General features: G+C 43.8%; 1 protein-coding gene across 14 annotated transcripts in view; it reads right to left on the reverse strand.

Moving 5' to 3' along the window:
* NRG1 (neuregulin 1) overlaps positions 1-18,643 on the reverse strand; it is a 453,259-nt gene that overhangs the window by 90,788 nt on the left and 343,828 nt on the right. For 2 of the 14 annotated variants that reach the window (XM_017822491.1, XM_017822488.1), the window contains exon 1: positions 11,325-12,643. The exons of 8 other annotated variants lie outside the window; for them this stretch is intronic. In XM_017822491.1, coding sequence (XP_017677980.1) covers positions 11,325-11,952 — 628 coding nt within the window. In that variant the 5' untranslated portion in view covers positions 11,953-12,643. Of the gene's footprint in view, positions 1-11,324; positions 12,644-18,643 lie in introns of those variants that run through there. 4 more of the 14 variants (XM_017822494.1, XM_017822502.1, XM_017822489.1 and 1 more) reach the window with 4 other exon arrangements.

Raw genomic sequence — 18,643 nt, forward strand, 5'->3', positions numbered from 1 at the left:
TGAAAGTTAGTTAACCCCCAAAGGAAAAATTCCAGCAGTTTAACAGGTTTATCCTTAAAAGAACCGTGGTAAACTTCTAACTTGAATAACCTATTTTCAGCTCACTCTTGCATGATGCAGATTTCCTTGACAGATCTGAACGCTCCACATTTTCTCTTATGTGACCTGTCATTACACAAAAGTCGTGATCAGGTTATTTGTCTGATCTTTCTCTATTGACTGACATTTTTAAGTCTTCTTTTGAAGGGGCAGTATTTACGTGACTTGAACAACATTTGCAAATAATGCTTTTTTTAAAAACCATGCCTAAGTTTCTGATAATTCATAATTTTAGATTAATTATCAGGAAAAAAACCCCCTGTCATTACGTCATCATCATCTGTAAAAGAGAGTAACATTTGAAAAATAAGATATGAATTAAATCTAAGTTAATATCAGACAGTAGTGCTGGTATACCCATTTGTTAAAAATCAATGGGTATCAGCATCCTGAAAGCACTGGTAACAGCCCTGAGAAGACATTATAGATAATTTCCAAAAGCAAAAGCAGAGCATAACCACGTACTGCTCTGCAACTTGGGGAACCTGCTGATACATTAGGGGCAAGTAAATTCAGATCCAAGTTCTTCTTTGAATGCTGGCATGTTGACCTGTGATGCTCTCTGGATCTCAGTCCTGTTCAGGAAGCATCAGAATCTCTTTCTGTCTTCTTTATCTTCAGCCCCCTCCCCTGCCAGCTCTGCCCAGCTAAGTGGCTTGAGGGAACTGATACTTCCACTGATTCACAATTAGTCAGTCTGCTTCGTGGGCTCGTAGCAGTTATCTGAATACACTTACAGAACATGTCTTTTTAATCCTTCCTCCAAAATTGGAGAAGTAAAAACTGCACACATTATACAATCAATTAGCAACAATTAGGAAAATTACAGGGTTGCTTGAAAAGCTATACTTATTTGAGGGGCCTCCGTTAATCTCCACAGCATGGCAAATTCAAACGCTTGGAGCTAGCAAACAACAGAAAGGTTGCTAACCATGTTCTTAAACATTCACATGTTCAGATCCCCTGTTGAGGGCTTTGCTGGCCAGATGCCATTTTATAAACCAAAAGGAGAATTTTAAAGTGATAAAACCTTAACTGACTTTGAAGAAAAGGCTGTATCCTAATGCATTAATTGGCTTTTTCATCCAGAAACACAGCCTTTCGTTGTTCACAAAGAGAATGTATGTCCCAAAAATTATTTAGCTGAAGAAATTCTCAAAAATTGTTACTGATGATGTTCAAAATCTATTAACACTATCACTAAATCAACATCTCCAAAATGTAGGGTGGGCTGACTAACCTCCATGAGGCAACTGCTGGAGTGTACTGAGAAGTTTTGAACCAAGTGACAAGGGGGAATATCAGAGAGACTCTGTGCAGTGTCTCCTGCACAGGCAGAGCAGAGTGATTCCAGCCCTTGCGGTGGCTAGAGAAAGAAGGGTGTGAAGGGCACTTCCTTGGATCTCTGCATCAATGAGGAAGGAACCCATACTCATCATGGATGGATGGCAAGAGGATCTGCCCTGCAGGGGATCCATTAGAAATCCATAATGGACAGAGTGGATGATTGCATTCCTAGTCCAGATCCTCAGCAGAGAGAAGAGCTGCTTGGGGATTTGCTGCAAGTCCCAGGCAGACTACAGGCATCTGTGGCACTAAGGAACAGATTTTTCCTGCTTTCTTCCAGTCAAGACAGTATCTTCCCTGCTCTCCTGTGCTTGATAGGTAAAATCACTTCTTTCCAGTTTCCTGGCCCTTTCCTGGCTACTTAATGATGTTCCTTTCTTGCAAATAAGAGCTCAAGCCTCTCCAAGTCCCTCTTCCAACACAGCAGGAAGCCTTTTCTCTTTCTTCTTATCCTGTGCTCTTTAATTCCTGAAACCATAACAACACACTCACTAGTTTATTCCCTGACCAGCTCAGACAAGATACATAAATGATCATTCTTCCATTCCCCTGTAGTTGTCCCTCTCACCCTGACACCCTTCATTTGCCTTGCTAAGGCAGTATTACTGTCATACTGCTAACTGTCCTGCTGAGCACACCCACAGCTCAAGAAAAGCTATCTTGAAAATGTAACAATGTCTTAAAAATCCGAGCTATCTTGAAATTATTAACCATTGTGACTTTCTTGATATGATCATGCCCCACTAGTCTCATGTCCTGTGATGACATGACATTTTCGTGACCTGTTTCATTATGCTTAGGCATAATGGCTTATTATTATTATTTCATTATGCTTAGGCATAATGAAACCCTATTAGGCTAAGTCCCTCCAGCAGACCCACTGTAGGACAGAAATGCAAAGGAATCCATCACATAAGCAAAGTGTCTTTAAACTGGGTAAACAGGAGCAGTGCAAACACCAAAATCCTTCCAACCCCACTAATCCATGCACTAGGGCTGTTTCCACTTTTGGAAGGAAGAACCAAATGTTGGAGGAGTTGAGATAATAAGCTGATTGAAGAGCACAGTGATGCAGTGGTCCTTGGGCCAACAATGGGAGAAGTGCCAGCCGGGCACAGAGGGAGGACTCTTTGCAAGTGTGATCAGAAGTCAAGCAAATAGCGGAATTCTGCACAGTTAAAACCATTGAGTTCACCCAAGAAACCTTGCTGAAGGCATCCTTCAGAGCAGGATAGAACCAGATGGAGAAAGAAGGAGCTGAAACTCCTCTGAAAATGTACACAGTGTTGCCAAGGCCAGGCAATATTTGTCTTCTCTTTCCTTGACAGGACCTTAGAATTGTTGTTCCACCCCAGTAAGAAGAAATATGCAACACTGAGAGTTAGAGAAGCAGGTTAAGGAAGGCCCCTGCATGTATGAGTCATAGGTCTTTTACACCGATGAGATATTATTATTACTATTATTAATTATTATTATTACTTATTTATTGCTTAAAATATTGAACAGCCACTGGTTTGCACATGCTACACTAGCCACATGCTACTTCATGCATCTTGAGTACTTCTGAACAGTGACCAAGACACTGAACAGAATTTTTGGTCCTTCACTGGAATTTTGAACTAGTCCATGTGTAAGCACCGTATCAAAATTACAGCTCTATTTATCTGAAAAATAAGAAAGCGTGAAGGGGATAAAAGAATTCAGAGACTGAAAACAATTTCCTCCATGAGGAGAATTGTGGAGCTCAGCCTGCCTGTGCTGTCGAAAAGGCTTACCCAAAGGTGAGCTGATTACAGTGTATATGCACCTCTGTGAGTGGAAAATACACACCATGAAAGAGCTTTTCAATCTAGGAGAGAAAGGTGCAAGCGAAAGAATGACCAAAATACCAACACGTATTTTCTAAGTCAAAGTAGGCAGATTTGTTTAAAAGAGATGCTAGAATAAGGGAAAAGGAAGATAATGTCTCGCTCTAAGGCGTCACACCAAAACCAGTGTGGGTCTGGAAGAAACCTTAGCCAGGATCATACTGTGTTTTGTAGGTGATGGACCAGTGCATTCCAGCGCTCTGCTGGGTCTTACAGGGCTACAGACCTGAGAACCTTTATGACAGTGAAAATTCAGGCCATTTCATTCAGGCTGAAACACTAAATTAATTATCCAGATTAATTTAGTGTAGGGAAAAGCCCAAGTTTTTCTTCTCAAGGTGCTGTTCCAGTAGCTTTTCACTGGCTTCCAGTTACCACCTTGGAAGATTCAAGTCATCTTTTATGAGCTCAGAGTTTTTCCTTTTTTTTTTTTTGCATAAGAGAAAGGCTTTGAATGAGCTTGATACTCTTTTTTTTGTACTTTGATCTGTCTAATCACATGAATTAATTGACTCTTAAAAATTGTAAAATTCAAATATCTTTCAGGAATTCCATAGAAATACTGAACTATGTCACGAATCATGCTTAAGATCATAGCTTCATATACTCCCCTCAGTGCCATGTGACTATCAACCCTGTATTGATTTCCTTTCATCTCAAAACTGAGGTGATACTCATTGCCAAAATAAAAAGCTGTCTGAGTTTTGAGAATGCACTGCCAGCAGGTTCCAGGATGAAGCAGAGATATAAAAAAGTGGGGGAGGGAGTAGTGAAAGCATATATGAAAAAGCTGAATATATTCTTGAGAGAAGACATATATTGAAATAGGGCTTTTCTAACAAAATAATACAGGAGCAAAGGTAATAGATGGATGCTACAATACCACCAACCTTGTCCAGAGCTGCACGGATCTTGCCTCTGGTTTAGCTTAGAGAAGCCTTGAGTGGTGGCCAGCCATGTCCCACTGATTTGTTCCTGCCTATTTTTCCTCAGCTGAAACCTTTTTGTCTCAGTGACTAAGACTGTACTGGGGAAGGGGGAGCGGGGTGAGAGACCGGATGAGACAGGTCAGGGTGTAAATAAGGAGACTTTACATTGCCCCAAAATAATGCATTTCTCCCTTGCTGCTCGCTAACTGCCGAACAATGGTCATGCTCAGGTGTCTGAGTTTAATGTGTATCTCCTGCTGAGTCTGGTACCTCACATGATGTTTTAAAGTGAGAGATCAAGTTGTGATTCACAGGGCTCACTCTCTGGGAAACTGGGCTCCCTGCAGTAAAACCAGTAGCCAGTGTGCCTAATATAGAACAGTCTACAAAAGGCGATACCTGCTACTCTCTATGGTCTGCCTGGGGAACAAGAGGGCAAAAGCCTTTACCAGAAGATACTCCAAAACCACTTATCCATCTCCCAAGTTATACACCATGACTCAGTCCTTTCTTGATTTCATGCGGCTTGAACATGACCTGAAGCACAAAGACTCCTGTCTTTGTTTAACTTAATGCCTTGGAAAAAAAAAAAAAGAGAACTTTGAGCCCAAACAGATCTGAATTCCTCAAAGGAAATTATTCTCTTCCATCATTCAGTAAAAGCCCTTTCTCCTAACTAGGTGAAACAGGCATTTTCCTTTCAGAATTCTTTTATCACCTACCATGACATCTTTTAGGGCTGTCTGCCCTTTCCTGAGAGACAGAACAGTCTCTGCCCAGGTACTGTCTGCAGCAGATTGGCATCACATGTGCTCTCCCTGAACCAGCTGCCTCATTGCATTGCTATTGATTCCGAGTTGGATTTCTGCAGCAAATCTATTGCATTTCCATTAGCAAGACTGCAAATGATGAAAATGCTCATTTGTATCATTCCAGCTCTGCACCACAATTAACCTGCTACTTAGCCTCCAGCAAACCAAATTCTGCTTTCTCATCTGAAGCAGAGAAAGGCTTCTCTGTAACCAAAAGTTAGGCACAGCAAATCTGAGTGCATTTATTTCAGTGCATTAATAGGAAATAAAACAGTACAATAAGTATAGAAATATGGGAGATATGGAATGAGGATAATTTTAGTCCCCTACAGTGGAAATCCAAACCTTGAGTTTTGTAACTATATCAATTATTAATTAGTTTTGCTTAGAAACTTATGATACAGTACAATCTCAGATGTAATATTTAATAAAGAAATAATGGCCATATACTGCATATACCTATTGTATTTTCTATACTCACCTATGCATCTGTATATAAATGAGGGGGGACAACATGCAGAAGCTCCACATAGTACAAATACATTACATTCCCAGTGAAGGTTACAAAGCAAAATGAAGTTTTAAAAAATAAATACAAGTGCAGACTACTGTTTTGTACTAAGAAATTCAGATTCTTATTAAGAAAAAATACTTTGGAAAATACTGCTTTTTTTTTTGTTCTGCACATGATGCATGGTGCATGAAGGGAAAACCACACCCATGACATAAACTAGAAAGCCATAAATTTGGGGTGCTTGTCCAAGAGAAAGAAACACAGGACTGATCAGTACACTTCGCTGCAAGTTAAAGAGAGGAACTGTTTCCATGCAATCAATGAATGCTAAAAAGGGGGATGGTAGAGGCACAGAAAGTAATAAAACAAAAAATTTGTCTGAACAAATTGTGATTGCTGAGGACATTTTAAAGACAGTGTGAACCAACTGGACTGGGGAGAGGAAGTGTCACTTTAGAAGGCTTAATGGACCTGAACTCCCTAAAATTTGCTGCATCTTCTGCACCTCACCTCATCAGTCCCCATGAGTGTTCCTGTCACAAGCATATACATCTGTGAGCCACCACGACCTTTGGAACAGCACAGAAATACAGACTGGCTGGCTCGGTCCAGTGGCACTTGCTTTACTGCCACTTGTTAATGGAGGTCCACGTGTGTCTCCTGGGCCTACTGAGATCAGCATCTCTTTATTACACTCCTGAGTTAGGCTCAGAACTTGTCTGGTATCTTAACTGCGATTAATTTTAACTTTCCTTTGACAAGATGTTGTTAATCCGCAGGACACATCAAAGAAAAGTCGTGGCTTTTGAAATGAGTCCTCATGCTGCGTGGTAGGTATTTAACTTAGAATCTGAATCACAAGGGTAGTCTCCCTGTAGACTCATTGAAGAAACAGGGTTACTCCTGCTAATGTCACTCTGGTAATCAGCTTGGGGAGGTCTCTCCCTTTATGCTGGATATGAAGCTGGAGGCCTCCTAATGTAGGTGCTAATCAGCATCAACAGTGTATCAGAAATGGAGCAGCAGCTGCTTTAAGGTGCTCTCCCCCTGCATCTTCAAGCTTTGGGAAAAAAACCAGTCTCTCCTGTGGTACTGCCCAGTACATAGCAGTGAGCACAGAAAAGGCTGGTATATAGCTGGTATATACCATCTGCTCTCCCCTCCTGTGAATGCAGTCCCTGGTGGCTCTCTGAGACATCCCTGACCTTGACACAATTCAGGGATTGCCAGGCATGGACTCAACCCTATGGTGTTGTGATGGGGATTTGAACTACAGAGCGCGGGTCAGAATAAGACTGTTTCAAGAAAAAGAACAAACACCGTGTGAAGCTTCTATGAACAAATCCTCCTTGCCCATAAACTGAATCCTTCTGTTATAGGGCTGCAGCACTTATAACTGGAGGGAGAGGCTCCCTTCTAGCCTGCCATCAAGCTACAATACAGACCTTCCCAAATCACTGTGTACAGGAGAAAGGACATCAAATGCGGAGCTGAGAAAGAACAGGGGGAAGTGAAAGAGACAGAGCAAAATTGCAAGGAATATTTACAGTATGATACCACAGCAAGGCACAGGTTAGTTTTCATTCAATTTTTCCCATTTCTAGCTCTAAAAAGATATAAGAAATTCAGCCATTTTGCCTGGATAATTTTGGAGGGGAGCTGAGACTCTTTCCTAGGTGTTTACCTAGGTAAACCATTACCAACCTCAGAGGCAACCTTTTAACACCTTTTTCCATTGAGGATGAAAAAGCAGCATCAGTTGCTGATGCTGACCCAGCACATCTGAAGTGACAGCAGAAATCAGAAACATGAGAAGGGAGCTGTCTCAGTCAAGGGTGGTTGACAGCAACGCAGAGCCCTTTCTCCACTTTGCCCTGTTTTCCAGGCGATGGCCAGCATGAGTGAGACAGGAAGGGGCCCTGCCTGCCTCCCAGGGGACATGCACAGGTCTGGTGCTGCACTGATGCACCCACCTCTGCATGTAATAACCACCACAGGACACAGAGGTGGGGAGATGGAAACATGCTATTGGTCATCTGCTGGCCACCAGCATGGCACAGTGTGTGCAGCTGGCCCATCAGCGTGTGGCACCTGAGGTGTGCAGGGAAGCCAAAAGTGAAAAGGATGCAGGGGCAGCGTGGATGTGCCACCAGGGACAAGCACCCTCTGGACACTTCTCTCTGATGGGCCCTTTGCTCTGCTCACAGGGAAACCCACTCCAAGCAAAGTCATGCTGTGGCATCTGTCTCCTGCTCTACCTCTTGTGTGCCCTGTGCCAAGTCACAAGAATTGTAGTCCCAAAACCAAGGGCTGCTTGGGCACCTCTGCTTTGGGACAGACCCAGAGCACAGGACCACTTGTGCCACTTTGGCAGAGCTGTCACCACTAAAAGGCAAGACCCACACAGGCCTTGCTGGTTCTTTTTGGAGGAAATCTGCTTAAATGGAAAGAGAAAGCAGTGGGAAGACCTTTAAAGAGGGGAGTGGTTGGTTTGCAGGTGTATAAAAGCAGCTATTACAGAACTACAGAGCTGAGTCTATTATCAGCCTGGGTAAAGGGTGGAATTGTATTTAAATGTGATAGTGTAGGAAGAAGTGAAATTTATCTCCTAAACTGAGTTAGCACTATTACAATCTGCATGTCTTCTCACAGGAAACGAGATTGTAGGTTAGTGTGTATGCTATTATTTTCTGCTTATAGTAAAATGTTCTCTGGTGTAACTGTGTTAAGATTGACAAGCTTCCTAAGTATGAGAATGCTTTAAAACATTCAGTTTCCCTTTCTGTTTCAGGAAAGGATAAATGATATTACAATGCAAAATGTAAACCAAATGGGAAGGAATATTTCTGTATTGATAAAGGGCAAAGTATAATAATAGGAGTGAGACCAGTCTGAATCTAGTACACCAAACAGTACACCAGACACAATTACAAGGGTTGTCTCCCTTCTGCTTTTTCTTCCAGGCTCCGAGAAAGAAGAATCAATTAGCTCTCTGCAGACTATGACCTTGAAGGATGTAGCTTTAAGGGGAATATGCTGAGTAAGACAGAAAAGAAAGGAGAAGAGAAAAGGATTTGGAAAGTCATGGAAGGGCTAGGTTCAGAAACGGTACATCAACCACAGAATATGAAATGTGTCAGTTCTTTTTTATTTCTGCACTGGAAAAAAAAATTCAGCACATAAGGGACCTTCTGGGAAGAAGTTACTGCACTCTGATTGAAAAGGAAAGAAGGGCACTGAGAAGCAAAAGAAGGGACAATCCAATTTGCAGATGCTACTTTTCAAGCCATGTCACTGAGAATTTTATAGCTGTCAAAGGCATTAAAAAAAAAAAGCTAGCACTGATGCAATCTGTCAACCTCTCCAACAAATCTTGCTCTACATAAAACACAATGATGTGTTTGAAATGCAGCTGTTTCAAAAACCCCAAGACAGTGCTTTTAGAGCTGTCCAAAAAGTTCTTTTTATGCCTCTTGGAATTCTTAGGCAGATCTTTTGCAGTGCATTTTTCCAGTTGTATTTTCTTATTTTTCTTTGCAGAGGATTACAGCTGCTTGCCATAGTCAGAACTATGTGCCACAGTTAGAATAAATTCTGTCTACACAACCTTCTGCCTCAGAGCAACCCAAACTTGACCTGCTGCCAGTTCTCCCTCTCCTTTCAGTCTGTAGCTATCGTAAGACTGTGATGCCTTAATACACATTTATCTTTAGAAAATTATTGCGACAGTAAAAAAAACCCAACAATCAACCCCCCAAAATCAAACAAATCCCCCTGCCCTCTCCCCCACACACCTACACACAAAAAACCACCCAAACCTAAAGCCTAAAAACCCCTCCAACCCAATCACTTAGCTTCTGGACAACCATTTATTTTCCAGATGTGAGCAGATCTGAATGCAGATAATGGCTTTTTGTCAGTGACTGCTCCAAAGACTCTCTTCCACCCCACCTCCTCCTTCCTTTACTTCAGAGATGAAGTTAGCATGTTATTGGTAAAGGTTTGCTTCATATGTGGAAATTCAAGAGGAATTCTTGAGGCAGTTTTGACTGGATAGTGGTCTCTCGTCACTTTATAGAGTAAAAGTGCTGTCATATATTTAATGTCACAATATTTGCACAACAAAAAAGATATTACGCATCAGCAATATTAAAAAAAGCACAAACCAAAACATTTAGAACAGTACTATATAATTGCAAAGGTGGTTAATTCAAGTAATATCACAGACAAAGCCCCCTGTCATTTAACAGTACAGCAGTATTTCCCTGTTAGAACTGTTTCCATCAGACAAATTACTTTTAACCCAAAGGATGGTTATCACCATTATCTAAGCAAAGGGAAACAGGGTTTTTACAGGAATACTTAAGACTTTCTTTCAGTGATTCTGAAACTGCTGTTTAAGATTGACTCCCAGCTGAAAGGACCTTCTCTGAAACCACTGTAGTTATGCTGGCAAGGTGGTTGGCCCAAAATGTTAGATCTAATCCAAATGCCACGTATCTATACTAGGTTCAGTGCTAGTGGGGCTAAACTCAGCAGTGGAATTATGGTGACTTCAGGGCTCCAGGGTGAGGTCCAGTATGTACCATCTACAAGGTAGCCAACCTGCAGCATTACAGGGAAGGCAGGAGGGAGGGTAAATTTCCTGCAAGGAAATTTGTGAGGAATGCAATTGTGCACTCTGATCACTGCAGCTTTCTAAAGGAAACCTCAGCCCTGTGCTCTCAGCACAACGGTGCGTTGCCTTCTCTTTTACTAGAGTTGCAAAATTTTACACAACTCAGGGGTTGTTAGCTTGATTTGCTCTGGATTTGGTGGGTTAAAGTCATGAATGTCAAAGAAATGACACTCCAGCAATGCAGCATTTTGATGCTCTACAACTGCTACTGAGAAAATAACACAGGTACCCTGGATGCTTCCTGCTTCCAGGAAGAGCGAAGTCTAATTCAGAAATTGATTCCTCCTACGTTGGCAAGAATGCTTTCTTGAAATGCCCCACAAAAGGCAAAAAAGCAATATATGAGAAACAGTTTCAATAAGAATCAGCTTCTAGAGATGGGAAAAGACACAGAGAAATCTGTGCTTTGCTCTTAAGAGAAAGATCATAAGCTAGATGCTAAATTAATAATTCCCGGTTTCTAACTGCTTCAAATAGGCTGTCACTTTTTCTCACTGGTCTGAGTGTTTCAGTAGGATGATAGGGATATTTGCCAGCAACAGATTTCAGGAAGGATGTACCAGAAGTGCTCTGCAGGCAAGGCAAAGAAAATGAACATACATGGAAGATCCAGCACAGGACGCAAATCGAATTTCTAAGAAAAAATAGACCATGTGGAATAGCTATCAGATACACAGTAAATCACGTATTTCCCTACAAGTGGATGCAAAGAAAAGGGTGGTATTAGGCCTTTATAAAGATCCCAGACAAAGCCCTCTTTACCCTGCACAGTCCAGAACTACGTGCAGAGGACTGTAGATGCTCTCCTCAAAGGTAACCCATGCCATACCTGTCTTAGCACACTTAAGCTTTGCATGCCAATCCTATGCCCTCCTTGTGGACAGTCGCAGAACAGTTAAGTGGCTTTTTTTTTTTTTTTTTTTTTCCCTTTAGCACACTTAAGCTTTGCATGCCAATCCTATGCCCTCCTTGTGGACAGTCGCAGAACAGTTAAGTGGCTTTTTTTTTTTTTTTTTTTTTTCCCCTTTCTGGTGAAAGGGGGGAAAAAACCCAAAGAAACACACAGCTTTTACTTACAAAGTTTTGGAGAAGTTTGGAGATTGGTTTCTGTTGCTTGTGCCTGAGACGCTGTGGTAGGCTCCAGGGCGGATGGTGACAGCGAAGGTGCAGCAGAGGACAACAACCCAACATCTAGGATGCGGTTATACAGAGAAGGCTGGAGGAATGGTTTGGAGGACACAAGTGAGCTGGCACTCTGCACTGTCACTTCAGCCTTGCTCTTGGGGCTAGGTACGAGGAATGGTGAGGCATACACCTCCGAAGGCACCCGGGCAGACAGAGCTGTAGGATCCACAGCGCTCTTTGGGTCTTGTCCTATCCTCCCAGGGTCAAGGTGGGTAGGAGAGTCATACTCAAAAATCTTGTCCACAAAGACCCACTTGAGGCCAGCAATGCAGAGGCAAAGGCTAAGCAGGCAAGCCAGTATAGGGGCGATGCAGATCTTTTCAGAGTTGAGGCAGCCCTTCAGTCGCTCTGCCTCCAGGCACGCACAGCAGGTTGCGGCAAGGCCTGCTATCCCCTGGACCCTCCTGTCCTCTCTTTGGGTCCCCGGCATGTTCTCCTCATCTGGGAGCCCGTTGAGGGATGCATCAGGGCTCAGCTGAGCTGAGGGGCTGGGGAAAGTGTCGGCAGCTACTTCAGACATGTTTAAACATCAGCTCTCAAACAGCTCACCTCCAAAAGGCCTTAACTCTATCACAGTCCATTACTGTGAGACACAGACAAAAAGAGATGGTAGTAATAGTCACAGTGCTCTGCAAAAATCAGAGTGGGAGTCAACAAAAGGTCCAAGCTCAGCAACGTCATCCAAACTGGGAGAGGAGTAACGCACAGGAAAAATTAGATGCCCCCCGGTCCCCCTGCCCCCAAGCCCTCTGTCACTCTCTCTGCTTCTCTGAAGCGAGAACAGCTTTGCAATTACTGAGCTCCTGTTTGCTAGCCACTTTTATAATTCCTTAAATTCCTCTCAAGCAATTTCAGTTCTTCTGAAGGAGGGAAGAAACATTCCCCCAAAAGCAAGCACAACAAAACAAAACAGGGGGAAGGAGGGTGATGAGATAAAGAAAACCACAAACACTGAACAAACTGACCGGATTAAGTGAACCAGTAGCCCAGAGCGAAAGGCAAGACTCTCACCTTGAGCGTCTGAGGCTGGTATCTGCTTAGACGAGGAAAACAATTGTCATGCGGTAGAAGGAGCAAAAGCAAAATCTGTAACAACAGCGGCAGCGGCAGAAGTGACAGTAGCAGCAGCATCCTGTCGTGTTACAGCGGCGGCTGAAAGAGGCTGAATCATTACAGAGCAGCAGGTGCTCTCTGTCTGAGCATCACTGCAAACAATATCATTACACAGAGGTTTGAAAGGAAGAGCGATGCCAAGACGGTGGTAACTCCCTTTCTCTCCCCTCCCTCTTTGTCCTTCTTAAGCGCTCATTCACTTTCCTCCGTTCCCCCCCGCCCCGCTCCCCCAGCCCCCTCGCAGCCTGTTTCCCTGCTGTACAGACTCGCTCCTTCCTCCCCTACCCCACCCCCCGCCCTCTGCAGGGCTGCTCTGAGGGAAATCAGTACACCCAGCAACGCAGGATTGTCAGTGACTTCCTATTTTATCCAATTAGGAGGAATAAAGGCCATCAAATCAAAGAGAGGGAGCGGGCAGGAGTTGCGCACCCACCCGCTCCCTCTCTCCTGGCAGAGCGTGGCCAGAGGCGGCGGCCATCGATGGCAAAGTCCTCCGGCAAGGACCGGGTGTCGGTGGGAGCTCTTTGGGTTGGACTGGGCTCGCTCAGCCTGATATTCGATCTCTCCCAGGGGGAAGACCTCTTTCCATAAGCAATTTCTCCCTGCCCGACACCTAGAGACAGCTTTTCTTTACAAGCTCCTGAATAAGTTTTGTTCCCTAGGAATAGAACTCGGATGCGTCTTAGGTAAAGCGGAGGTAATAAAAACTCCCAAACCATTCCTGTCTCTAACAAATTTGCATTTAAGATATTACAAAGATATTTGCACAATTTTTAAAAAATTCCATTTTTCCAGCCTCCTTTTCCAAACCCCTCCTCTAAAACCAAAAAAACAAAGACTTTACACTAAAATCTGCTCCTGAATGTACTTTTCAAGAGCTCACATGTTGCTAGCTCATATCCTCACTCCACCTTAGACTAAAAGAAAAAAAAGAAAGGAAAAATAAAAGAATTTTATTATTCATTATTATTTATTAAAGGCTTACACTTTGTTCTTAAGTTTGACTGTCATTTGTCACCTCTACCAATACCTAGCACTACCATTTCCACCAGTGCAGCACACTGGTAAATTAACGGTCCAGTTAACATAATGAAAGTAAGATTAGAATCAGATCTATTCCTTCTTTGTCTCCCACAGAAAGTACACCTGTTTAACAATACAGACAAATGTATGAGAGGCAAGGGGATTATGACACTATTTCCAGTTCCTTGGACTTAATGAAAACACTTGCATTGAAGATTTGCTGATGTGAACCCCTCTTTCTCCTTAGTATAAATGGCAGCAGGATGCGCATGGAAACAAAGAATCAAGTGCTATAAATTGCTCTGAACTCATTTTTGCTGGTATCTTAGGCATCTGAAAGGTAAATCCTTTGTATTTGCGTATTTTTGGTAGTGTTAAAAGAGGCATCTGGCTCTACCCACGTTCTCTCTCTGCCTCCAACTCCCCTACCACCCCAGCCCCCCTTCCATGGGAACATTAGTAACATGAACATGAAAAAGGTTCATCAAAATCTCAGTGAATCCCACCGTGTTTTCACAGACTGCCACGTCAAGGACTAATTGATGGATGTCTGATCACAAGAGCTTCCTGTGAGGCTGTAGTAGCCAACTGAAGTAATCATGATGCTACTACAATCAAGTGCCTGGAGCATTTATCTTAAAGCACAGCCAGTAATAACACTCTCTGGAAGAATGTAAAAAGATAAATCATCATACAATCTAGCCTACATTACCACTAAAAAGTCTGGTCCTTAGGTTAATGATGTGATCAGTAACCTCAGAGAGAATGAACAGCTTGCACTGCATATTTACATACATGGCTTCCCTTATTATAAAGCACATGTTCTCCTTAGCTGGTAATACCTTACATGAGTGCAGCCTCTCTGAGTATCCCAAAACCTATTTCAAACAGCAGTAGCAACACAGCCACTGTAGAAAGTGTAACATCACAGCAGCATTGTCATGACAGCTGCGGTGGTCCGTGGGTACAAGTAATCAAGGTTTCTAGAGAAAGGATATACCTTTCATTAGATTAATTGATAAATATGGGAAAATCAGACATGCTTTCGCACACACAAGCTGCTCCTCAGATGTGAAGCTACAGCATCACTCTTCAAAGAGGAGTGCAAGTTGAGAACCATCAGGGAATATTCTCTTCATTGCACAGATGAGACACTACAGTATCTGAAGGCTTGGTAGAAATGTTTTAGAGTGTCTTTCCTTCTTTATCCATATCTAGTTTTTCAACCTTCCTATTTCCAGTAAGACAGTTTTCCCTGCTGACACTTCTCTGAGCTTGTCTTTAATCCACTGCCCTTTCCGCATTTTTCCTGCGCTGGTCCTCCTGACAAACAGCCTGTATTCATCCTTCAGTAATCTTTGCTACTCTCCATCCTACTCACATTTAACTGCTCTCCTTTAAACTATGTTTCTGCTTTGCTCACGTCTTGCTGGTGCTGCGATGAACAGAAACGCATGTGGAGACCTTGCACCTTCTTTACAAGGGTTGCCGTGAAGTTAAACCGAACACACGCGACGCTGTGGAGCTGGACAGAGGGACGGCGTGCTGCCTGCACGGGGACACATTCAGGGGCTCCTCTGCAGGTGGGTGCATCGCCCCCCTTCTCACCCTGCTGCTGGAGAGGCTGTCAGCTCGCACGGACCGGCAAAGGGCTCTGCCAAAGGGCTCCTGCCCCAGCCCGCCTGGCTAAACCGAGCCTGGACAGCATCTCTCCCTGCCTTTTTCACGCGCTTCTCCACCAGCAGGGCCCAGCCTGCCTGCAGCAGCTCCTCCCGGCAGGCAGGCAGGCAGGCAGGCACACTCGCACACCCCCTGTCGGCTCCGTGGCCGCAGCGTGTCCGTGGTGCCTGGCTCCGGGCCAGGCTGCAGTGCCCTCCTCCGCTGCGGGTCCCTTCCCCCGCCGCACCTCCAGACCTGGCGCGCAGGCTGCCTGCCTCAGCATCGCGCAGCTAGCTCTGACCAGACCTCCTCCTCCTCCTCCCCTCGTCTCCCTTCCCAGGGAAGCCTGCAGAGCTGATTCAGCCCCCCGGGGGCTGCGGGGGCTTGCGGCGAGGAGAGCGGGGCGGTGCCCGGCACCCTGCCCCCGCCTTCGGAGGTGCCCGGCGGCTCCCGCTGTTCCCCGGCCGAGAAGGGAGAAAGGCAGTGCTGAATCATCTGCCAGGCAGCATCCCAGGCCCCGAGCCACAGGTGGCCAAAGCCAGGGCCAGGACACAGCCTACCTGCCATGCTGCAATCCGATACCGCATGGGCCGGCTCCTCTCTGGACCTTTGGGCCAAAATGCAACTCCACGTCGGGGTGGGTAAGGGAGAACACCACCTTCAGTGACAGCTCTCGAGGCTGCAGTAAAGGCTGGCTGATGATGATCTCTCACTTTGGGTCTGCAGATACAGTTTGCTGACTTTGGGGTCCTTTCTGCTCCTCTTACCCCCAAAGCAATGCAGAAACACTTTATCCTACAACTCCACTTTTGAGCTTTTTATGTTTCTATAGTGGCCTGCTGTGCTTAAAGATGGATTCTGGCCCTGGCTGGAGGAGATGAGTGCCTGGGAAAAGTCAGCAATTGGTTCATTGAAAGGGAGACCCTGGAAGAAAACAGGAGGAAGCATGACCTTGGAGGTAACAAAGTTTTACTAGGGTAGCACATTGGTGGTAAATACAGAAGGATAAGGGAGGAAATAACTTGCCTGTTCATAATTAGGTTAGCTCCTTGTGCAAAGATTTATTTCTGATTACCATGTGGCTTGGGCCTCTTTGGCTGAGAGGAAAAAGCAGTTTGAGACTACACTAATGAAGCTAATCTATGACTGAGATTTGGACTCCTGCCATATGTAAATGACAGGTTGAAAATCAGAGCCTTAGAAAACTGTAATTTTGTTTTGTGGAGTATTTTTGTGAAGAATCAAATGGTTTTTTACAAAGTTTCACTCCCAAAAGACTCAAGGAGATACACAAAGCCAAAGACAGCATTAACCTCCAGCCTGTGATGAGAAGTTTGCCAGTTTTACTGGTGCTAAAAGGAGGCTGACTTCATATTACCAAACTGCAGAGGATCATTATCTCTGGTCACCACAAATATGTGAATAGATGTGTGACCATGACTGATATCATCCTGAAAACTAGAGCAGCAGGGACCATTTAACTCATCTGACCTTCAGTCATATCATAACCAGACCTAAACCTGCTGAAAGTTTTGGAAAGTAGGCTTGGTGAATCATTCTCGTGGAAGCCATTGGATTTTAAATATCTAAGATTCCCAAAGAATTTTCTACTTTCTTGCAACTACTGGGACATCAGGAAATCAAAATGTATCTTCATAGGCTCACATGTCCGGATCTTAGCTTAAGAGAGGATGCTCAGAGAACCATACATCAGTGCAGAACAAGTGATCCCTACACCCACCAGTTCTTCAGAAAGGAGCAAGCAGCAGTATGCGGCATCAACTGCTCTGTCGTGTGTTTGATTGCACCCCCTTTTCTATCATACATTGAGAAATTAAAAGCATTGTAACCAAGAATCTAATAAGAAAAAAGTGCATGCTCATTAACAAGAGATTGATGAGGAAGATAAAAGGATCTCTTTTTATTGATTGCACTTTCTTCAAATTAAATAAGTGCACCACTTAACGATGGAGGAGTGACCCAAAGAGAGTGATCAGGCCCAATGAGTGACATCACTGCCAGCAGTCATGGTGTGGGAAGAGCGGGCTATAACACATGGTACGAAATTATTCATTTATTCATTCTTCCACTGTTTCACCAACCTCCATAATCCATCTCCCTTGGACTGATGCCAGCACTCTTTGAGTCCTTCCAAAAGCCCTTACTAGGAACCTCATCTCTCAGCTGAAATGGCACAAGAAAAAAAACTTCATTTTGCTTCTATGCTGGTCCTGTCACTGGAACTCTAAACGCTAAAATGTGACAGGTTGTCACCCACACAACATCCCCCCCCCACCCCGTTTTTCACCTGATGGAAAGCAAACAGGGTATATGTGACAGTGCTGTTTGTGTGCTTCTGCCCATTCCCATCACCTTTTTCCCTTTATTTTTTTAAACCCTCTGGCCATTTGCAGTCATATGTGACTGAGGAGATGAATATCAAGCCTGTAAGAACATGCAAGAAAAGATGAGCTCTAAAAATATGAACCTTTAAGCACATATTCAGCCATAGACATGAGGGTAAATATGTCAGCGTCAACAGAATCATTAGTGTCCTTAATTCATTTGGTATAAAGGGCTGCTGTGGGAAGACCCCCTACCCTCGGACAGCGTAGGAGATTGGGAGATGAAGAAGCTGTGTTCTAACACTCTCTGTACCCTCAAACCAAACCAACTGTATTGGAATGCTGGTGTGTCAGAAGCACTTCCTCACAGTGGAAATGCCTGAAATTCAGTATGCAAACTGCAATGCTTGTGAAAAAGGTTGAGAGAGCTCACATTGCCTCTGTGGCAGTATTTTCTGTATTGGCATCGCATGTGCACATTCACACCAAGCCTTTACACCAGGAACATGCTTCCTGTAAGACCAATAGCTGTGGCTTGCAGAAACAGTGATTTGAGAAAAACCCCAACAAAACTACAGTGGCCGTTTTAAGAGATGTATATACTTTAAGTAGCTACAGCCAGTAACTGAAACTGAAAACTGCCATAAAATGGGCTGTTATTTTAGGGGAACCAAAAGGTATTCTGAGTCTTTTCATCTTCAAGTGAAATGTGAGACGCTGAGTTTCTTTTATCCTATTCAAAAGCAGAGCTAGTGGCACTACACGAGACATAGAAATAGGACATCAAACTACGAATTTCAGGGTTTTTCGTCAATGGCACTGACTCATTCCCGCAGCCTCTGCTCAGTCACAAAACTGGGATGGGCCCCGCTATTGTTCAGGCTAATGATAATTAGCTCTGCCATGTGGTAAAGGAGCATTTAAGAGATGCAAAGACATGTAATGTGCTCAGCTAGGCTCTTCTGCCTGAGGGCAGAAGCAGATGGACAAAGTCCATGTGCAGTTTTCGGGTGTTTTTTTTTTTTTTTTTTTTTTTTTTTTTTTTTTTTTTTTTTTTTTTTTATTTTTTTT

Source organism: Lepidothrix coronata, unplaced genomic scaffold (genome assembly GCF_001604755.1).
Source record: "Lepidothrix coronata isolate B3197 unplaced genomic scaffold, Lepidothrix_coronata-1.0 Scaffold98, whole genome shotgun sequence".
Taxonomy (NCBI): Eukaryota; Metazoa; Chordata; class Aves; order Passeriformes; family Pipridae; genus Lepidothrix; species Lepidothrix coronata.